The sequence below is a fragment of the Triturus cristatus genome, chromosome 11 (genome assembly GCF_964204655.1).
Source record: "Triturus cristatus chromosome 11, aTriCri1.1, whole genome shotgun sequence".
Lineage (NCBI taxonomy): Eukaryota > Metazoa > Chordata > Amphibia > Caudata > Salamandridae > Triturus > Triturus cristatus.
In genome coordinates, this window is record NC_140594.1 from 991,622,476 (window position 1) to 991,646,532 (window position 24,057).

A 24,057-nucleotide genomic window follows, 5' to 3' on the forward strand; every position below is an offset into this window, starting at 1 on the left:
GGTGCTTACCAGGTTTGGCACACACTGCCCTAGAGTTTGAAAAAAAAGAAAACACAGCCCAAAAACAGATGAAACTACACACCAACATCTTTGTCATAACTGATTTAAAAGGCCCACATCCTGCTCATGATCAACAGCACCACATGGTGTAACCTCACCGTTTCAGTTCCAATCAGTGCTTATTTTTAGCCGGTGGTTTCTAGTGCTAAGCACCTGCACTTTATAGTCAAAACCGACTCTTATAACAGCTGCCACATGGTGGCGCTGTTTGTCGATTTTTGTGAGAAGCACAACAGTTGTTTAATAATTAAATCTATATTAAAATCAGTAATACATGTCACCCTAAGTTATAAGAATAGCTTGGGCAGCATATAGTAGTCATTTTAAAAGTATATTTTAAGTCTGAATTGTCACACCTGTATGAGTGTGATGGTTAGTTGTGATGGTACTGACATCGGCAGCACTAGTGGGGGCAATTGGTGGTCCAAGCTGCAATGGCCTCCTGACAAGGGCCCTGGAACTTATTGTTTTACAAATGAAGTACTGGTCCCAATATTGCATTGCCAGTGGTCAGGCACGTGAGGCCCTTCCTGAGTTGTGTATGTACAGGCTTAGTCCTCTGTATAAATCTTTGGACAGACAATCAGGGCATCCACCTCCTCTCATTTGGCTTGCAGGACACAAAACAGAGAGGACCACTGCACATGCACACATAGATGCACACTAGAACCTGACAGCCCCATCAAAACATGCACCCACTCTCTGGCCACTGTGACCACATCCACAGCGAAAGAAAACTTACAAATAGTTATGCTCCGCATTGAGGTGGCACAAAACCCTCAAAAAGTTTGAAAAAGTCACAAACAGGAAGAAATAAAGACGCTAAATTGTAAAAATGTTTTCTATATTTGATTGCGAATTAAACAAAATATTTCAATATTTGTTCAGTGCATACTCATTTTAGCATTTTTGTGTAATGTTTTGAGTTTCAAATCATAGAAATTATTTAGATCGTGGATCACAGGCTTACAATAATGACTCAGTGGGGGGTCCCCGAATTCCAGTAATGATTCAACAGAAGGTCCACAAAAGTAAAAAGGTTAAGAACCGCTGACCTATAGATGTAAAAACTGAGGATGCCTTTCTCCAGAATGAGACTCACTCTTAGTGACTCGTGGTATTTGATGTGATGATGATATATCGTGATAGGATAATTTTATTTTGAGAGCACTGGCATGTCGAAGCTTCTTGGTGCTGAAGCTCTTAATGTAACAATTATTTTTTAATGTGGCAAGTAACGGCTGTCCACTTTGAGTAAATCTAGCTAAATGGTATGACCTGGAAGGGCATGATTAAAATTGTCTGTCTTATGCATCGCTAACACAAAATATTATCCATGTAGTACTTGTGTGTATTCAAAGGAAACCTATGCATTTTAGTTTCCTGAGAATTAAGTTTCGATGAAATTAAATGTGTGGTATACTAGCTACTCTCACAATTACAGACCATCTTTAGAATTTGTAACATTTGGAATCGAATCTAAAGACACTTAGGGCCCGATTACAATCTTGCTAGGAAAGCCCTCCATATGGCTCGGATCCAGAGGGCTTTCCGAGCGAAGCGTGCTTCGGGAGTCCGACCGAGCAAGTACGATGCATCCGTATACTAACAGAGTCGGTTCGCTCTGATTCCCATTGAACTCTATGGGAGCCTGTGTACCAATGCGTAGACAGGCTCCCATAGCAAAAATGGGTGGTTGGGGAAAAGCGTACACCCTGTGGCGGGCACTCCATGGTGCCAGCCACACTGTACATGCTTGGATCAGGGCAACCCATGGGTGGGCACCCCGCTGTGACTGATTTGGAGGGTCTCGGGTGAAGAAGGGCCTGCTATGGCCCCCCGAAGTATGATTCTGACAGCTGTTTCGTCTCGCTGAGACCGAGTCGATGCGGCTTTTCTAATCATGCATCGTACTCGCTCGGTCGGAATCCAGCTCCATTGAACGACATGATTCGGCTACGAATGAGTCGTACAGACAGGATCGGATTCGGAAACTATTTGGTTGACGGGTACACAATCTTTGCATCGTACTAGGTCGGTCGGACCTGTGTACGATTCGGTTGGAAACCAGGCCTACGATTCGGATCCAGGAAAGACAAATCCGATTCAGAGGCCATTCGAACGACATCGTAATCGGGCATTAGTGGTAGAGTTTCATTTTCTGTGATGTTTTATGTATGTGGTAGTTTTTATGACATTTCTGATTGCTACTTGTTTGTAACGGGTATTCAACCTTTTTCAGATTTATGTTTTATTAAATGGTTTGTCTACCGCTTTGGGTGGTAAACATGAAAAATAATAAATAATTTTTTTTTCATGCTTAATTCTGAGGAATAACCCATCGTAAGGCATACCATTTTCGTGCAGTCTAAAACGAATAGCGAAGTTCTCATCTATTTATGCAAAGAAAGCAAGTGGACTTAGCATGGAGACGAGCAGTTAGGGTGTTCCAGAGCTTGGCAGCTGTCACAGATAACACCCTTCCACCTAAACTTGCAAGTCTGTACTGTAACATTGCCAGTAGATTCCGATTAGGTATGAGGAAGATTGACAATTTTGTAATGTAATAAATATAAAAATAATTCCTATATGTAAAGCGCAAACATATCAACCCCTTAAGGGTTTCAAGGCGCTGGGGGTCGGACTCGTAGGGGAGATTAAGTTGCACTGGGGGCCATAAGGGAGATTAAATGAGTTATTGCCCAAAGTCACATGATGCTGATCTGAGCAGCCGCCGGCGATAGAACTGTAAACTACGCAGTGGTAGCTGGCATGACTAGAGAGTGGAGGGGCAGGCGCGGGAGGGGTCACGGGGGGAATAAAAAGAAACGTACCTTGTGACTGGGTCCTGCGTCTCTGCTTCTGCTCTCTTGCCTCCGACTTCAGGAACAGGAAGCAGGCAGCCAGGCTCCCTCCCCTAAGCTAATCACAACGCTGCAACACGGCGCACGGGGCTGGTGGGGTGGGAATGTTTTCCATGCAGGCTGTAATGCAGCTTGCGTGGAGAACAGGGAAGGTGCGCATGATTGGGAGGGCCGACCAAAAAGTTATTGCGCACTTAGTAGGGGGCAAACCACTCCTCCCCTGCCCTGCTCCGAGAGCGAAGCAACCGCACCCACCCACCCGCCCCAAAGCAGCAGGAAGCGTACCATAAAATTATAATAACTCTAAGTTATTATCATTTTATATTTCTACTTGGCACTGCTTACAAACAGTGGGGCCGCCACTAGAACCACGTGTTCCAGAGTCATCCGCTCTGGCCGCTGTGCCACACCTCTCCTTGAGAAATAATAAAATCACATCACATCAGCCACTGAAAAGTCCCTCGCCTCTGAATTTACACGTCGATACCCTGGTACATGAGGGTTAATGAGGAAAGCACATATGGTGTTAATGTTAAATCATAAATATTCTGGCGCACTAAACCACCGCAAGGTCACGTGCATTTAGCTTGCAATATCTGTTTCTTTACCTTCATGGTGCCTTTCTTACAGACAATGAGAGGGCCCACGAGGCCGGAATTCGTGTCTTTAATCGCATCCACTGCTGAATAGTATAGCCAGGTCACACAGTCGCTGTCTTCAGAGGTGGGGCCCACATCTTCTGGAATGTTCCACACGTAGGTGAATGACTTGCCTGGATCCACGTGCGCGCTAGGAGCTGGGTTTGCATGAACACCTGCCAGACACACAATATAAAAGTACAGTGAAAAGTACAAGCCATAGCAGAGTTCATTTTAATGGATTGTGTTACTTAAGTTTTTCTTCTGTATGTTTCATTTAGAAAAGCTGAAATTATAAATAGTCTTCCCTGACAAAAAGATACAATTCTTGTCAGTAGACAGTTGTGAACCGCAGTTATTCACCTTGGACGTGCATGAATGCGGGTTCGGTGATGAGGAAGGCTTGGAGTGATGAAGATTACTGCTAATTTAATTGGACCATTCCCGCCTCGTGTGTCTTCCTCGTGACAGCCCTTCGTGAAAGAGGAACTGCTCGAGCGGTATATGGAATTCAGGGAATTTAGCTGTAGAAAGCACGCACAGACTGCAATATAGTGCATTAAAACCGGAATGAGAGAAATTCAATCAATTTTGTGTACCATAAAAGATTTCCTTCCCAAATAAAGTTGCTGAATAAATGAATGAATCAAAAGGGCACAGAGTGTAGTGTTGTATCCATCCCTTAAAGATACTAGCTAAAACTCTGACCAGAATACTGTGTGTCAGTTGTGGGGCAGACTTTACTAAGGGCAGATCTGTGAGTATTTAGAGGTTCAAAAGTAACAAAGCTGGACTCTGTAACCTGAAAACAGCCCGATGAAGTCAGGGAACCCTGATCCACTGGAGAGAGCGATCAAGGATGGATTCAAAACCGATAAATCTGGACTTGAATAATCAAGAGAGGGAAAGCTAGGGTCTGAAGCAAATGAAAAGCAGAGGAAGGAAAAGACACCCCTATATGATGAAACAGTCTACAAAACAGATCAGCAACATGACTCAACAAAACACACAATTCACTGATGCTATGGACCAAATATATGAATGCGGAAATCATCCTGCTGGTGCAATGGTGGCCACAGATTGAGCCTCAAAGGCTTGCAGTAGATGCCGGAAACATGAACCCTTTACAGATGGACCACAAAACTTGACCTGAGGTGAAGAAAACTAAACAAATTGGTAAATCACCAAGACTGGGGTTTATGTTTACCTTTGAACACCTTGGATACCTACTAATTTAGACTTAGATAATTTAGCTTCTACCCATGAAGCAGTACACCTCCCTATCTTTTCTAATATCAAGGATCTCACCACAGACCCTTTGCTGTCTTTAATCTGGTCAGATCATCTGGCCGCCAATTCTCAGGAACCAGGACACATTTTTTGTAAAATCTACCACTGCCTGGAGCAAATTGCAAAACTGAAACATTACTACCAGCTCTGCAAGGTCACTAGAGCAGCATTTTATTCTAATAAAATTGCTAGTGCCCAAAATTAACCTAAGATGCTATTTAATGCAGTCAAGGAACTTTCGCACCCCCCCCAAAATATCTCCCGCTCCTTTACTGTCCCAGAACCAGTGGGAAGAACTGGCCAAATTCTTTGATAAAAAGGTGGCCCACATTTAGTCACATCTTGCGAATGCTCCTAAGGCAGTTGCACAGTCATCTAGCACTATTGTTAGAAGTGGTACTGAGGAAGACTAGGTACCCATCTGGCGTGTCCCTAGTGCTGCTCCCCCTGATAGGCCTCTTGCAATTTTTGTCCATACTATAGTTGATTAAATATGGTTCTCCACTGGACCCACTCCAGCCAGACAGACTTAGTTCTATAGACCCCGATTTACTCCTAAAAGTGATTGGAGTTTTGAATTTCTCACTGAGATGAAACATGCAATGATCTTACCACTGCTAAAAAAGCCCAACCTTGACCCGACTAGTTGGTCTAGTTTTAGATAAATTTCATTGTTGCCTATTCTCTGTAAGATACTGGAGAAACATGTTAACTTGCAGCTTAAGAATTTTGTGGAGGATCGCAATGGTCTGCATCCATCTCAATCAGACTTCAGGGCAGGGAACAGCATGGACTCCGCCCTCCTAGGGGTCATGGAACATCTTAGAAGGCTCCTTGATGAGGGTGGACCAGCTGCACTGATTTTTATTAGACTTAAGTTTGGCTTTCGAAATTGTCTCCCATTCCACTCTCCTGAAAGGTCTCACATCATTCGGTTTGCAGGGCACAGCACTAGCTTGGTTGACCTCGTTTCTTGAAAGTAACTCATTTCAGGTCTTCTCTAACAGTGCTAGATCAGAATCCCATGCTCTCTCCTGTGGTGTTCCTCAGGGCTTGGCCTTAAATCCAATGCTTTTTAATATATATGTCTGCCCTCTTGAGGAAATGGTGGAAAGCTATGGGTTTACCTTATTTTTCATATGCAGACGGTACACAAATTATCTTTGCTTTGCCATCTGTATAGGGAAACTGTACCGGATCTGTTAATTTATGCTTGAGTAGGATTTCCCTTTGGAGGAGTACAAACTCAAGCTGAATGGCGAGAAGACTGAGGTTATGGTCCTAGGAAACAATCCCCATCTATGGGGTCCTCAGTCCTGGCCAATGGCCTTGGGTAATCTGCCGGATTTGTCATCTAAAGTAAAGAATCTTGGCTTTTGGCTGGATGTGAGACTAACCATGAAGCCGCAGGTGGCCAAAGTGGCAGCCACCTGCTTCGCTGTACAGAGATGGGTTTAAAAGATCATTGATATAACACCTCCTGCAGCCCAAAAAACTCAAATTCTAGTGCTGATCTTGTCCAGAATAGACTATGGGAACATTCTATACTTGGGGGCTGAGAAGTCAGTTATTCGTTGCATTCAAGTAGTCCAAAATACTGCGACCAGACTACTTTTCCACCTCCCCAAGTATGCGTCAGTATCAAATCTGCTCCGGGAGCTCCACTGGTTGTCCATAGAGAAACAAATACAATTCAATGCCTTGTGCTATATGCCCACGGCTTGATTTGGCATGGCCCCACGGCTTGATTTGGCATGGCCCCAAGATACTTCCAAGAGCTGGTGGCACCTTACCAGCCCGCACGGTTGCTCCGGTCATCCAGTTAGTCCCTCTGTGGAGTGCCCAGAATCTGCCTAACATGCATGGGAGCTGGAAATTATCATATCTTGGCACAAAGTTAGGGGATAACCTTCCAGAAACACTGCAAAGCTTTTCTTTCCTAACTGGGTTTCGCAGGGGATTGAAGACCTGGCTGTTTTAGCACGGGCTGCTTTTCTTTTTACCTTAGTGGATCTAGTGCCGGGAAACACCTTGGGGTAGCTGTGCGCTTTATAAGATGCAATAATAATGATAATAATTATAAGACACAATAATAAGTCTTATTTTTTTCATGTATTTAAGTTATTTTTTAGTTAATATTTATTTAACATGCAGTGCACTTTTATTAAAACAACTGAACTATTGGCTTTAAAAGAAAATAACCAATAGACCTTGCCGCATAGTGAAATCTAATCGTCAGTAGTAGTAGGGGAATGCAATGAAACATATTTAATGCCAAAACCGAAATCTGAGTCATTCAAGCTAAATTGTTTACATTGTATTATATATCTCTAACTTTGAGCTACTTTGCATCAAGGGGCCGTCCTGTGTGTGGGACATGGGTGTTCCCATATAACTACCCAAGGGTTTTGATGCAAATCCCTATCTATTAACATTGCTAGACATGGATTTGCACCTAAAATTATGGGTCCTTGAGGCAGGCATACATTTGGAGCATAGTTTAAATGTCTCCAAATGCTGAATGTGTGCTGCCCTGTACAGCACATAACCAGTGTGGCAAGAGTTCTAAAGCATGTCAAAGTATAGTATTTTGGACTGAAGGGGTACCCTTCCAGTATGAAACTCATGTCCCCCATCATACAGAAACCCTTGGATTATGGTGCAAGGGTGTCTGTGTGTGGCGTAAGGTGGTCTAAGAGCGGAAGTACTAGGGGAGTGAACAACAGTGGAATATCTTAATATCTTAATATCTATGGCGCTCTCCTGCTCTCACCCTCTCACGCAATAGACCACAGCCCCTTTGATGCGCAGTGTGACTTCAAGGTAAATTTGCCCCAGAGATTTTGTTATGGGCATCCCGATCCTCAGTATCTTCGCATCTGGCCCCACCCTCCTGCTTGAGCCTAAGACAGGATTATGATCTGTTGAAGGACTGCAAGATTTCTCTGCAAGGGTGTGTTTCTGCATTCTGAGGGCTGAATTTCATCCCCCACCCATAACTTGTCTTGTACAAGAGAGAGTTTGCAAAGGTAATATTGCAGGTACACTGAAATGTAAGGGACATTTTACTGGATTAACTTCAGTACTTGGTGGATGCAGGTGGACCAAAACTATAAGTAAAATTATAGTAGGATTCAAACAGGTTTAACATTAATGGCAGACATAAAGACATTTCACATTTAAATTCCATATTATTTCTGCACTGTGGCAGTAGACTGCCACATATGGTAATATCTGATCACATATTGCACGGGTTGACATCTATCATTTATCAGTATGTAAAGGGGATGACCATCCACAGAAACCCATCTTCGGCATTTGTAAGAACTGAAAATGACCAATATAGAGATCTTAAGTTTGTAGCATTAAAATAGAATGATAGTGTGCTCACCTTCGGCCTTGACCTCGGTGTTGTATAATGCACCTTCACTGTTCTTGCTGTAGCTCACACCATGAGCCTGGATGCTGAAAGGATGGCTTGCTTTGTTTTTGAAAGTCACAATGAGGACATCTCCCACTTCCGCTTTTATGAATGGCCCTGGTAACAACAAAGCAACCATCGCCATTATGTATATACAAACTGGATGGAATACTGAATAACACAGTCCACGTATTATACTAACATACATACATGCAGACAAACAGTCCCCTAGGCTTGTCTGAAGCTTTGGCGTGGCCATGGGACAGAACGCTTGCTTGGCCATTCTCAGGTTTATGAACCAAGAAGCAATTTGTAGTTAGGAAGACATGCATGTACTCTAAGAAAGTGAAATCACGGTATGTGCACCTCCTAGTGGTATTACTTCGCTAACTCCATTAGGAAGGAACAAGTCGACCATTTTGTTTTATTATAAAAACATGTTGAGACAGGAGTGTAGGTGTTTCAGCTCTTTAGCCGAAGGAAAACAATTTCTGATAAAACTGTCATATCTTCAAGGCAAAAATGTCGACATTTGAGCCCAATTGCTTGACATCCGTTTTGACCGATACAATTTCAATTAGGATTTCTCCAAGTTGTGCATCAAGTAAAGTAATCAAAGATTGTATATTCCATACCCCCAATAACATTATCATGTGCATGCATTTGGAAAACATAGAATTAAGGGGCTTACTTCCAAGGCCCATGCGCCACTGGTGCGTTACTTTTGACATAGGGAAAAGTGTGGCAAGGGTGGCGCAAGCGGTTTGTAAATAAGACTTAAGGACATATATATTTTCCCATTGTCAAAAAAACGTTCAAGGGTCACAGGGTAAGCAGGAAATATGGGGCCCAGTCTTGAGGCATTTTACTCCTGATGTGCCGGGCCCGACCTACTATAGATCCTGAGGATCCAGACCAAGAACCCCTTCTGCACTTGACTCTCAGTGGTAGCCCGGGTCGAGCAGTTCACAGCTTCCCGGGGAGAAGAGAGGGGGGAGGGCTGGAGCGGTTTAAACACATAGTGATCACAGGCTCACAACTCAAAATACATTCAACAGGATCAATAAATGCTTATCCAGTCAAATACTTGATTTAATGAAAAAAGGAATATTTATATACAAACAAACAGAAAGTAAAATACAACATTCACAAACAGTACACGCAGTCCCCTGAGGTCAGAACTCTACTATTTTATAGGCGGGTCCCTGAGTCCCACTCCCGTCTCCTAGCGGTTGTGGTTATTCCCAATTCACCATTGGCAACATTCAAGTTAAGCCCTACTAGCAGTCCGAGTCTCAAGAGTCCCACTCTGACACCAGGCTAGTTCCCCTAGGGACGTCTGGTCTGTCAGTCAATCTTAACCGCATCAGACGGTTCAGAGCGACTGGAGTGTCTAAGCGTGCCCCCTTTGTGGGTGCTGAAGTTACAGAGGCTGCCTTTGGTAACTCTCACACACGTTGCTCGGTTGGGGCTATGGTTGTGTGTCCTCAAGTTCCTGACACAGTTCTTCAGCTGCAGCTGTTGGGAGGTTCCAGATGCTCCTCTGTTGCTGGTAAGATTCTTATGATCCTCCCCACAGGTTCGGAGGGAGTGGTGCAACACTCCTGGTGCTGGTCCTCAGACACAGCTTGGGCCCACTAAGGTCACCAAGATGGCCTCCTACTGATAGATTTGAAATTCCTTTCCTTTAGTCACATCCGCCATGTTGTGTTAGGTTAGCAGTGTGTGGCTAAATTATATGCACTGATGTTCGTGTTTGTGGCCTATTGAGTTGCGCCTGCAGTATAAAGGCCTGCTTGACTAATGTGCCTCCATATTGGATTTCGTAATTATTGCTAGACTGTCTGTTTTGCGCTCATGTCAGGCCCAGAACTGGAACAACTTGCTTCAGCAGAACATTGCATTTTGTTATATTTTCTGTACATGGCCAAGGTTGTAGCTGTCCTTGCTAATGATAATAAGATTGTTTTACATTCCATTGGACACACTTCATGATGTTCTCACTTTGGGAAGACGCTGAGATTCTGCACAGCGGCCTTGGATGCTGATAACATGACCCACTGGCAGATGCGGGCTCATCTCTCTGTGCCTCCTTTGTTCGTGTCCGGCTCCGGCCGGTAGTTTTCCACTGTGGGCGTGACCGAAGTCTCCCGAAAGGTTTATCATCTATTAGCAAGTGTTGGGTCATCAGTCCTCTCGATGCACTCCTTTGGATGAGGTTCTGACGGGGCTCCTCCATAGAGATTTATGGTAATAAATGCTTGTTGTAATTTCTCCACTGTCTGACCGACTCTTCATTGGGGAAGGCATAGTAGGTGGTTGTAAGTATGACCCACGTGGCCCTAAGCAGCCATGTCTCTCAGATGGTGCCCGAACAGGGACTCCGCGAAAGGGCTTCCTCCCCCATAGTCAGGGCATAGGGGTTTGGTTCTTGCAGCTGCTTCGCCTCCCCGATTGGGCGGATCCCCGGCTAGTGGCCCTTGGCCGGAGTCCTAAAGGCGAAACCTTGGAGCTGACCGTTTGGTCCGAAGAGTCGGCAGTGGAGAATAACTTGTGGGACCTGTGTGCACCAGGTGAGTGATTGGATTCATGGAAAATGGCGCCATTGTATGGAACTTGGTGGGTCTGCGGACCATTGAGGAACACAGAGCGCTTGTGAGCAGTCTGCCGGACCAACTGGAAATTGGCCACTTTGTAAAAGGTCTGGGACTGTTCGCAGGTAATCTGCCAGACTAATGTATTTGGTGAGTTTATTGAAGATTTTTGGAATAAGACACACGGTGTTCACAGTGAAGGTGCTGGGTGTGAACAAACTGCCGGAAAGTCTTCGGAAAGGTCCGGGGCAGGCTTCGGAAAGCTCTGGGAAAGGTCTGGAGCAACGCTAGACAGAAGGGTCCCAGGGAGGTCCGGGGAAGGTTTCGGAATGGTCCGAAGAAGGTCTGTGGCGGAAGTCTGTCTTTTGGTCTCTGGAGCAGTCTGCGGACTGGCTCGTTTTGGTCTTGTATCGGTCTGGGGCTGAGGCCAGTCCTCTGGTGTAGAAACTAGCCGACGGGCTGTGTCCTGTGTTGTACTTGTATGGTGAAGACACGTGTTCTGTATCGTATCGACACTAGCCGATGAGCTGTGCCTGACACCTGTGACGGTTTTGAAAACCGATCCTGGTCTTGTATCTGACGGGTCTGTGGACTCGGGTATGATTTTAGGAATTGTTTTTCTTTTTTGAGTATGGTGCGATATTTGGGTTGCTGAGTTGGGTGACTGAAGTTGAGAGTGGTGTGGTTTGGAGATCAATGCAGATGATGACGAATGACGTGAATGTATGTGTGAGAAGTGACTGAATCTTCGAACAGTTAGTTTCGCTTTGTGGACGATCCTTGTTGCTTTATTTTTTCCTTCCTTCTTTTCTTTCCTTTTGTGTTATAATTGTGTGTATTGTTTGATTGCTAGAAGACGGTGCATGCATCCTATGTAAAAATGCCTTGTTTTAGTAAGTTTGGATGTTTTGGATGTCGCTGTTGCTCCGCTAATGCCCGGTTGGAAGAGAGCCCTCCCGCACCTCCGGAGGGTACACCGAGTTTTGATATTTATGTCAAACATGGTATTGGCCCTGTTATGTTTAATACATTATGGAATAAATATTCCAAAGACAATGCTGAGCTGCAATGGCCACTTACTGGTCCGTTTGATGAACAGAAAATTAATTTCCTGCAAGAAAAATTGTTTGTTAGAAAGTGTCGACAGTCCATGTTTTATTCTCTGAGAGTGTGGCAGGAGGAAGCGACGCAACGACATTTGAGGGCAGAGAAGGTGGCTAGGAGAAGAGAGACGCAGACCATTACACAGAAGGCGGAAGCCTATGACAGAAAAGACCGAGAAAGTTATAGAACGTGAAGACAGGAGGTTTCGATTACAGGTCGATAAAAGCTATGTTGCTAGGGAGGAGGGGGATGAATTAATTGAGGTACTTCTAGACTCTCGCCCACCACAGCCTTATGCCCCGCAGCATATATACCCCACAGTCCCCACTTCCCCTGCCCCGGCTGCGGGGGCTGCCCCCTCTGGCACCCATAACATTACTGCATCAGCTCCCCGTCCTCAACAAGTGGCTGACGCCGCCACTTTTCCTGCAACATCCCTTCTCTCTATTGATCCTTCCCTCGAGCCTGTCTTGATCGTTTCCCCTCCCTTTACACCCCCAGTTTTGAATGCTTATGCGACAGTGCCTATCTCTGCATCAGCTTCATCCTCCGCAAGCACCACGCCCCAGTCATCAATGCATACAGAGACCCCCCTGCACGTGGACCCCCCCCCCCCCCCCCGACGCCGGCTGGCTAGCAGCGCCGGATTGTGTGAGGAGAGTACTAGTGCGTTCAGTGATGGGAACAGAGGAGAAGCAGGTTGTAGCGAATCAGGCAGCTCAGTGGGCTCGGCACCCGATTTATAGTGTGGAGGATATCTGGAGTGTGATGAAAGATTATGAGTCTTTTATACAGCAGCATGCTCTTAAGCACATGTCGACTACTCTGATTCAGTTTTGGCACCACAGATTATTTATGACATTCGAGACAGAGTGTACATGATGAACATGGCCCCGAACAAAGTTTTTAGTAATGTAACAACCTTGGTGGGTTATAGAGGTCGATTACGTCAGAAGGTCCCACTACTAGGGACCCAGAACCCTATGAGAGAGGTGCACCCCATCTATCACCCTGAAATGCCGGAATTGCATGACTCTGCAAACACTGCAATTAGGCCGCTAGTTGATGCTCGGTTTCAAGAACAATGGGTTTACACTCCTTGGAAGAGGAGTGAGCTTCTTTCCCTGAAGGGCCAGTTAACAGACCTGAGGAAAAATCTGACTGCATATTATAAGGAACTGACAGAAGCAGCCTCTTCCACTGTGATGACATTAGCTGACATAGAGTTATTTTTCGGCTTTTTGGTACCAGTTGATATATGGAGAAAGGTCCATGGGCAGGACCATACGCAGGAGTTGGGTGGTACATGGGATGAGATTAGAGCATGGGATAAGGAGCGTAAGCCCGTCGCGAAGCAGAGTGAGGAAATACTAGAGTTACCGAGACGTATCATCACCTACATGCACTCCCTTATCCCACCGAAGAAAGTAGACTGGGATAAGTTTACTGCATGTCGACAGAGAAAGGACGAAAGTTTGTCTGATTTCTTTACCAGATTTGAAGGGGTGTTTTTAGACTTTAGTGGCCAGGATTTGGCACAGGAAGGTGGAGTTTGACTATTTATAAATAGATTTGTCACTAACTTACTTCCTGAGATTGCCGCTCGATTACAAGCTGTGGAGAGTACTTGGATGACGTCCTACCAGTCAGTGATACTGAGTATGGCTCAGTACTACAAACATAGAGAGAATGAGGACAAGGACAAAGTAGAGAAGAAAGCAAGGGACCTAAAGATGGGGGTATTGTTACAGCAGGTTGCGAGAGGAGGCGGTAGAGGACGTGGTTCAGGTTTATGTCCACGAGGCCCCAGGTCTAGTAGGGGTGGTGCCTCAAGTGCGCCTTTGGGAATAAATTAGTGTGCGCACTGTAGAAATGATGGACAGTGGCGGAAGGAGTGTCCCGAACTGCAGCTGAGAGGTGAGACCCCGAAAGACAGAGGCTTCGGGGGGAGGGGACGAGGAGACATGCAGAGGGAGAATACAGCAGGAAATGGACAGAGCAGGAACTACTTTGATGGGTTAGGGGGAAGTCAGTACTATCATGACGACTATGACATGGATGGAGTGATGGGACTCTCACACAGCTAGGACAGCCAGGGACAGAGCGAGGGACCATTTCCGGTGTCTGTAGATCAGCGTGGACCTTATGTTACGGCGGATCTTTAAGGTTACACCGAGAAATGTTTAGTTGATACATGGGCTATGAATAGCTCTGTTTCCCATTCCCTGGTCCCGGGGGCAGCTCTGTCTGACCAGAACAACATTTTGGTGTTTTTTTCAGGTGTACCGGGTGTTAGCCCCATTTCCAAGCCCCTTTCTCTGACTCTTGGTCCATTTACAGTTGATTCACAGTTCTGATCGATGTCAAATTGTGAGGAAAATTTAATGGGACTGGACTTGTTTAAAAGATTACATGCAACTATATATTGTTCTCCAGATGGTGTTTACATGACTGTCGGTCAGCGAGTCGTCCTTGCCAAACAATGCTTTGCAAAAGACGACCCTCTTCCCCAGAGTTCCATGAGGTGCTGCGTGCGTTATGGGCTACAGGTGACACAGATGTTGGGTTGCTAAAGATTTCACCTGTTTCTATACAAGTTAAGCACAATGCCAGGTTGCCTCTGACTCCCCAATACAAGATCTCCCAGGCAGGAGAAAAGGCCTTATTACAGATTATAGAGGTTTTGATCCAGTCAGGGGTAGTGGAGGAGGCAGTATTGAATGTGTGTAACAGTCCTATTCTTCCCATTCTTAAAAAGGCTCCCACTGATTCTTCTGATACAGATCCAGATGTTTACCGTTTTGTAATTGACCTGAGAGAGGTCAATAAAGTCGTGATTCCCCAATATCCTGTAGTATCTGACATCACCACAATACTGACTGTGATCCCACCAACTGCAAAATTCTTCTCCGTCATTGATTTGAAGAACGCCTTCTTTAGCATACCAATCCATCCAGACAGCCGCCATCTTTTCGGGTTTGCATTCGCCGGCCGGAGTTTTAGATTCTGTTGTGCTCCACAAGGCTATACCGAAAGCCCCAGTATTTACAGTCAAGCTCTAAAAGCACATTTGGACTCCCTGGAACTCCCTCCTGGTAATGTGTTGCTGCAGTACGTGGACGACCTGTTGGTGGCTTCGGATACTGAGGAGGGTTGTAAGGAAGCTACGGTTAAATTATTGATACACCTGGCACACAATAGGCACAAGGTGTCCCTTTCTAAATTCCAGTATTGTCGACAGGAGGTCTCCTATTTTAGTCACCTACTGTCGAAGGAGGGTCGCAGACTAACACCCGAGTGCATAGCAATCATTACTAACATGACTGTCCCTAAGACACAACGCGAGGTACGTGCGTTTCTGAGTATAACTTCATATTGTCGTCAGTGGATCCCTAACTTTTCCCCACTAACGAAACTCCTTCTTTACTTTACCACTAAAGATGTGCATGAACCTTTGCCCTGGACACCTGCATGCCAAGAAGCGTTTGAACAATTGAAGATTGCACTTTGCTCTGCACCTGTGCTTGGCACTCCTGATTACCAGAAGCCTTTTGTGCTTTACGTACATGAGGCAGAAGGTTGTGCGCTCTCTGTACTAACACAGCGTTTCGGTGGTAAGCAGAGACCCTGCGCTTACTTTTCTGCCATTCTTGATAACATCGCCAGAGTGCTCCCGAGCTGTCTGAGAGCTGCAGCGGCGGCTGCAGTGTCTATCAGACAATCGGTAGGGCTCGTTCTTGATACTGACCTTACAGTGATGGTACCTCATGATGTGAACACACTGTTGAACAAGACAAAGACACAGCACCTCACCAGTGCACGTCTTACTGGATACGAACTAACTTTATTTGCTCCACATGTCACTATCAAAAGATGCGCTACTCTGAACCCAGCCACGTTACTACCGCTCCCTTCGAAAGGAAAGGACAATGATGTCCATGATTGTTTATTTCGGACTGAGGAAGAAACGAAGGCATGGGTAGACCTGACTGATGTTCCCTTATCTGACCCCCAAGTGTCACTCCTGCACCTTGACTTACTTGTGTAACCACAAACGAATGCCAGCATCCACGGGAGCGAAGATCAAGATCTCGACTCTCCCCTAGAGTAGGACCATCTACAGAGATATAGCCACCTGAGAGACGGACAATACTCTAAGGAAGAACCGGGACACGAAAAGAACCTCAAGGAAGCCCTCCAGGAAGACAGCGATTTCTCAATGGGTAGGTGTAGGGAACTAAGGAGCAGCGCTGTAGAGGAGATAAAACAAGAAACAGAGAGAACAGACAATGATTAATCCTGTTTACAGACAAGGTGAAACAGCAGAATGTGTCTCTCTCAACTAATAGGAATGGTTGTGTACCTCCACAGACTCTGTAATAGTACGAAGAGGTTAGACTTAGGGGAAATGAAATTTCTCTTAATAGAAGTACCAAAGTTCATCCGGAATCAGAGAGCAACTCCCAGCCAAAGGAAATCAAAAACGCAGGTTTTCAAAGGAGCACAGAGTCTGCTGAATAAAGTTTGTTATGTTGTTTCAACGAGCACAGTTCAAGAGCACTTTGTTACCCATGTGAGGTTTGTCAGCAGCAGTCCAAAACTTCATTAAAGAAAGGAAATACAAATCCTCTGGAGGTTCTCAAACAAAGAAAAAAAAGGAAGAATATGCACCAGGTATGGAGGCACCTTCACTCCAGGAAACCCACAAGAGTAAAGCAGTAGAACCGCTATCCAAACACTGCGGTATCGTAAGATGGTTCGGGTTTGTCAATAAAGTAAACAACAAAAAAAAATTGTCACGCGAGCAATGCGTGTCACGTACCCGTATTGTATGTTGCCGTACGGATCCGTGAGAAGTGTCTTTAGTCCCGTTGAGGATTTGTTTTCAAGGGGGACTCAGGTACAGGTGAGGACAGAGCCGGATAAGTTTGAGCCTGGAAGAGCGTCTTCGTCCGGCAAGCAGTCGAGAGAGCTTTCCGCCAGAAGGGGGAGGGGTCGAGGATTGACCGGCACTGCGGATCGGACTCCGGTGATACCAAAGGGACGAAGCCAACCCGCGGCAGTCAAGGAGGACGAGTGCTCGAAGGGAAAACGGACAGGTGAGCAATCCAACGTAGCAGGTTCCACCGCACTCAGCGAGTACAGCATACAGGTCCAGGGCGAGGCAGAAGTCCGGTAGCGCACAAGAGCTTCGAAAGCCAAGCGCTGGAGTTAGGGAGGGTCTTGTGTTTAAAGAGCTCTTGACCAATGAGCTTGCTTGAGGGAGACTGGGGCGGTACACAACCCTGCATTCCAGTGAGGGGCATTATGGGAGTTGTAGTGGGTGTGTGGGGAGCCTCGCTACGGCACAGGTAGAGGATCGTGTAACACCAAGGAGAACTATATGTCGATGGCTCTTCTTTCAAATTGACGTATGGCACTACCACTGCAGCATATGCGATCACCACATTACACACGGTAGTTGAGACATCCCGTGTCCCTTATCAGTCAGCGCAGGTGGCAGAGTTGGTTGCCCTTCTATGGGCTTGTGAATTGAGTGAGGGATTGACTGTTAACATTTATACCAACAGCTATTACGCCTTTGGCGTAGCGCATAATTTTGGGTGTCTCTGGGTGGAGAGAGGGTTCCTCACATCTCACGGGCAGAAGATACAACATGGCCCACTGATACTTAGACTGTTATCGGCATTGACACTACCTGACAAGCTGGCAGTAGTAAAATGCAGTGCACACAAAGCTGTGGCGGACGATGTTGGGAGGGGAAATGCGTTTGTAGATCAGATGGCCAAGGAAACGGCCAGATTAAAGCTGAATACAATGTTTGTAGCAGGTCCTGCTAGGTGGGTTTCAGACAATGGGATGCTTGAGGACACTGTGGAAAGTGTGAGAGAAATACAGAAGGAGGAGACTACGGATGAACTGGCAGTGTGGGAGGAGACGACAGGACGCTTAGATGAAGACGACTGTTGGACTGATTTGTCGGACAATCGTAGGTGGCTACTGCCCAATGCGTATGTTCTTCCTGTAGTTACCATGGCCCATGGTCCAGCACACATAAGCGCAAAGGGCATCTGCAAATTGTTAGACCTGGTATGGCAGAATGAGAATATCTCTAAGGTTGCAACACACTTAGTGAAACACTGTATGGTTTGCTTAAAGCATAATCCTGGAAAAGGCACCCCTGCTCCTGCTGGTAATTTTGCCCCGCCTTCCCTCCCTTTCGAGGTCATCCAGATGGATTACATTGAAATGGAACGTGCAAATAATTTAAATTATGTGCAAGTGGTAGTATGTGCGTTCAATAAGTGGGTGGAGGCCTACCCGACTAAAGAGAATACGGCCATAGCAACAGCAAAGGCACTCTTAAAAGAGTACTTCCCACGCTACGGATTGCCACGTGTGATCTGGAGTGACAACGGGAGTCATTTTAATGCTAGAGTTATCGAATTCGTATGCAAAGACTTTGCAGATAACACAAAAATGTCATGCTGCGCATCACCCCCAATCCGCAGGTCTTGTTGAAAAGTACAATGGTACTCTCAAGTTGAAACTAGCAAAGATACATGAAAGCACAGGATTGAAATTGCCAGATGCGTTGCCCTTAGCTTTATTATCCACAAGGGTGACAGCACACTCAAGGACCGGTTTATCACCCTATGAGGTGATTTTCTGGCGCCCTGCTAATGTGTGGGGCATCCCGAGACCAAAGTGTTTTTCTAAGATTGAATATCTCCTTTTGATTGATTATTTGTATGCCATGTCTATGGAACTCCGTTCTGTTCACCAACAGATATTTGCTGCCCTACAACCACTTCCAGAGGGGCCCGGGCACCAGATCCAGCCTGGGGACTTTGTCCTCGTCCGGAACTTTCAGCGCAAGTCCAGCCTAGAGCCGAGGTGGCAGGAACCAGCCCAGGTGTTGCTGGCGACTAGGACAGCGGTGAAGGTGGAAGGCCGGAAGCACTGGGTTCACGTCAATCACGTGAAACGTATACCCCTACCACTGCCGTATGATTCCTGGGTGAAGGATGGGATCGTGGACCAGGAAGGAGAGCAGATTTCTCGTTTTGTTCCCTTTTCTGATGCCCAGACGAGAGAGGCACAGACCGATAAGGAAGGCGAAGAGGCTTTGCTTGAGGTGATCCCCTCTGAAACAAGGGTTGCTTCAGATACTCCAGTTTCTGTGCATCAAGCCCCTGAGTCCCGGTCCCCAACTGAATGCGAGCCCGCACCTTTGTTCGTTGATGAGGATGTGCCTGTGCATACTAGATACAATCTGCGCCCCGAAGAAAAGACAGTACACCAGCAGGGCAATACAGGAGCTAGGGAAGGACTTGAGTTCAGGGTACAGGCGCTGTGCCTCTGGTGCCTGTTAGATTAGAGTGAAGAATACTGGTGCACTGCCTGAGACACTGGACAGGATCGTTGAGGGTATTTGCCCCAGAGGGTGATTGCCCTATCTAGAAAGAAAGGCTTTTCCCCTAGCCTAGGCTGCGATTGCTTCCCTGAGTTGCAAGTTGTGCAGCTCCCCCGTGGGAGAGTTAACACTTGATGAACAATAGGAGCCTGCCTGTGAGGCTCAGACGGACACAGTGAGAAGACTCCCCTCTGGCTGGTTGTAGTGTGGCCCCAATTCCCAAGTATTTTTTTGTTAGCAATGTACCCCTTTGGTCGTCCCATTGCTGAGGAGGAGCAGCCCTTTGCGGGTCCTCGCCCTAATCCTCATGGCCCCGTTTGGTCCTCCTGCTCCCCCAAAACAAAGATTGTTTTTGTGACGATAATTGTGTTTGCTTTGATCTTTGTATTTGGAATACTGTTTTTTCTGGAAGAAAGATATCCTGTGCACACTTTGATAAGTACTACTCCGACCCCCCCGAACATATCATTGGTACTCTAGCCCCTCATAAAGCAGAACACCGGAAGGCCTATAAAGATAACATTTTTATTCAGACATTGCATCAGACACATGCTGTTTATAATACAACAAACTGCTGGGTGTGTGGGTTATTGCCTTCGTCCACGCATAAAAGTGAAAAATTATTGCCTGTGCCTTTGCCTTATGGCAGCAGTTGTGAAGCTTGGTTCACCCTGATCAGCTTGGTCCGATTTTTTTCCCAAGCACATAATTTGGATTACAAAGGTACTAGATCCCGGTCATCAGCGACAATGCAGGTGCGCCCTCAGCATAGAACGCCATATGGTGCTCCCCCTGGCAATGAGCGTTTTTGCCACTTCCTGTTACAGAGCAATAGGCAGGAGAATGAAGATAAATGAAACAGATGTAGATGGAGACAGATTCTGCCAGCTCAACATATCTGAATACTACCAAGCTTTCCAAGTCCGCAATGTAACAGGAGATAAGCCCATGCCTCTGGCTGTTGTGAATGTTAAGTCCTCTTTCTGTGTCCAGGGCATGGGGGATATTGAGGTGGGAAACAGCAGTTGTAACACTACTTCCATACTGAGATACCTAGGAGTCCCCCATTGATCCCACCTTCCAATGTCTATTTTGTTTGTGGAAGCAATGGTTATGTGTGGTTACCTGAAGGGTGGTCTGGGTGATGCTATGTCTCTTACCTCCTTCCCTTAGTATATGTGGCCCCTTCTGACTATCACAAGACACATCGACTGCAGCGTAGACAGGTTTCCTTTCCTCAGGTCAAGAGGGTTATTAACACAGATGATATTGATCAAACAGACCCATCCTTGCAGGAATTCACTGACATTATGAAAGGGTTGACTCCATTTTGGGGCCCTATGTTCAATAGTCGCAATATACGTCGCCTTGCCAGAGTAGTAGAAGGAGTCATCAACACCACTGCAGGTATACTAACGAATATTACAGTTGAGCTTCAGACTACAAGATGTGTCTCGCTTCAGAATCGGATGGTTTTAGATGTTATCTTAGCTGATAGGGGTGGAGCATCCCACGTCATCGGGAGCAGCTGCTGTGTTTTCATACTGGACACTGCCCCGACTGTTAATTTATTCAGAAGTTACACAAAATGGCATCAGAAATACATGAGGACAATGGCTCCTGGTCGTTGACAAGATGGCTCTGGGGCCTATTGGCATCATGGGGTTGGAAGATCCTCCTAGTTTTGATAGGTATTGCGGGTGTCATCTTCTCCTGTTGCCTTTGCATCCATTGCTTTCCGGTGTGCTGTACATATTGCATAAGTAAACTCACTCCTAGTGTTCCATTGCCCAAGAATGCAAATAAATGTTCTCAAATGATGATGCAAGAAATACAGTGGCTCATGTTAATTGATGAAGGCATATTTGAATATGGAGTACAATTTCTTTGAAGGTTACGTTTGCTTTATTTTTGCGTTGATCAATAGCTAATTAATAAAGATATCCCACCTACCCCTTAGAATGATAAAGGCCCTGCCGGATAGCCAATAAAGGCGTTGCTTATGTTAGCCCCACATGCAAAAAGGATGGTCTGATAGATTTGAAATTCCTTTCCCTTAGTCGCATCCGCCATGTTGTGTTAGGTTAGCAGTGTGTGGCTAAATTATATGCACTGATGTTCATGTTTGTGGCCTATTGAGTTGCGCCTGCAATATAAAGGCCTTCTTGACTAATGTGCCTCCATATAGGATTTCATAATTATTGCTAGACTGTTTGTTTTGCGCTCATCTTAGGCCCAGAACTGAAACTGCTTGCTTCAGCAGAACATTGCATTTTGTTATATTTTCTGTACATGCCCAAGGTTGCAGATATTCTTGCTAATGAGAATAATATTGTTTTACATTCCATTGGACACACTTCATGATGTTCTCACTTTGGGAAGACGCTAAGATTCGGCACAGCGGCCTTAGACGCTGATAACACGACCCACTGGCAGGTGCGGGCTCATCTCTCTGTGCCTCCTTTGTTCGTGTCCGGCCAGTAGTTTTCCACTGTGGGCGTGACTGAAGTCTCCTGAAAGTGTTATCATCTATTAGCAAGTGTTGGGTCGTCAGTCCTCTCGATGCACTCCTTTGGGTGAGGTTCTGATGGGGCTCCTCTATAGAGATTTATGGTAATAAACGCTTGTTGTAATTTCTCCACTGTCTGACCGACTCTTCATTGGGGAAGGCATAGTAGGTGGTTGTAAGTATGACCCGCGTGGCCCTACGCAGCCACGTCCTTCACTACCTCTGATGATGGTCTCGACCAGACCATGCTCCTCGGCTTTTCCAGGTGGCTGAAATGTAACTGAGAATACTGTAATCAGAGATGTCTTCAAAGGTAAGTTTATTTCATGCCCACGACACAGCATGTCCTGTCAGCTCGGATCCCACCAGCTCACTGGTTGCTGTAACAGGATCCAAGCAGACGTTTTAAACTGGGCATGTGTAATTATAAGTCAAAACATAACAATGTATTGTTATTACACATCGACCTGCGCGTGCCTGCTCAGCTCGTGCAAACAGTAAACATTCAAGAATGCAATCTATTACAGTGTACCCCTATGCCATACTGGGTCACCCTTCCTCCTCTTCACAAGGGTTATGGTCCGATCAGCAATGGAGATATTTTCACTGTGGCCCCTCCTGCCATATGGGGTCACCAACTTGGTTTCCCACATGGGCTACTGTCTTATTGGCACGGCAGCAATCTTCTTGGATTCCCTTGGAGATGTCCCCTCACCCAGCTGAGCATTTTGGGGGTCTCCTAGTCACCTTCTTATAGTCTATTTCCAGACACCAAATGTGATTTAGTCTGAATTTTTGAAGTTTATTTTGGGGGTCAGATTCCTTTAAAGTGTTCTCTCCTATGCCCAGCCCTTCCTCCAGTGGGATGTCTGTTACACCAGGGGCGACTCCAAATCTGATGACCCCGCAACACAGGCCATGGAAGTGACAAGAAGTTCACAACTGGATGTCTGCCACTGTAAAAAGTCTGTCAAAATGTTTCCCCAGGGCTCTTTATGATTCTCTTATCAGTCCCATCTTCTTCCTGAGATGTACTCAAGTCCCTCACAGTGATTATTGGAGAGCCTGGCTCCCCGTCCCTCCACATGTGTTCCACCCAGCTTACAGAAATGCAGCAATACACAAATCTGTCTGAGGGGATTCCTCTACCTCCTTTCCTCATGTTCCTCCAGTCAGCCTTGGGTCTCCCAAAATGGAACCCAGAGTCTTCCATGTATTGTGCCCTTCGCAGGCACCCATACACCCAGCACATGCATATAGCATACATGTACTGCACTGCACTGCATCCTTCATCGACTGTACCATTAACAGGCACAGAAACACCCAGCACATTCATATCATATACACGTCCTGCACAGCACTGCATTATCCATTCACAGGCACACATATACTCAGCACATGTGCACAGCACTCCACGCCAAACCAATGTAGGCTAAAGGTGAATTAGGCACACAGAACTGGAACCTGTAAGTCTCACTCCAATGACATAGGCAAACAAGCATTGGCATAGCCAATAGGTCGCGCCTTTGGGGCGTTATAAGTGTTTAGACAGAGCTATTGGCTGTGTTGTAGAGCATTGTTAATGTTGTGCAGCATGTTGAAAATGTATAAATTATAATAAACAAAGTGTTATAACTAGTAGAAGTATTGCACTAAAAAACAAAATTAATACAAAAAATTTGTTCTAGTTTATTTGTTTATGCAATGCTGTCAATTTTTCCTTGCTTGTTGGAATTAATTTGTTATAGTTTTATTGTTAGGTGTGGGATATAAACAATGGGAGGGTGGATGTTGTGAAATAGTATTTTAATTAGATAGGAGTAGTGGAGAGTTATTTGTGGAGAATTAATAGATGTCAAATTTGTATGCTAACCTGAAGTGGTGTGGAGTGATGCTGAGGTGGTTGTGAGTAGTGGCGGAGGTGATGCTCAGGTGATCCGGAATGATATTGAGGTGATGCTGAAGTGGTGGTGTGCTGGGTCCGAGGATTTGCTTTTGTGATGCTGAAGGATACATATGTGGTACTGACTGATGCTGAGGTGGTGCTGAGTGATGTTGTGGTGATGAGTTATGCCGATGTTGTGTAGCTGAACTGGTGCTTATGTGGCGCCAAGTGATGTTGGTTTTGTTCTGTGTTGAGGTGTTGCTGTATTGATGCTG

At 45.8% G+C, this 24,057-nt stretch overlaps 1 protein-coding gene across 1 annotated transcript in view; it reads right to left on the reverse strand.

The window, feature by feature from the left end:
* The window catches only part of LOC146785798 (ceruloplasmin-like), a 252,009-nt gene that overhangs the window by 84,185 nt on the left and 143,767 nt on the right, over positions 1-24,057 (reverse strand). Inside the window, exons 8-9 of the mRNA XM_085635073.1 lie at positions 8,244-8,390; positions 3,533-3,738 (exon numbers count right to left, since the gene is read on the reverse strand). Of these exons, the coding sequence (XP_085491199.1) occupies positions 3,533-3,738; positions 8,244-8,390 (353 nt within the window). The remainder of the gene's footprint in view (positions 1-3,532; positions 3,739-8,243; positions 8,391-24,057) is intronic.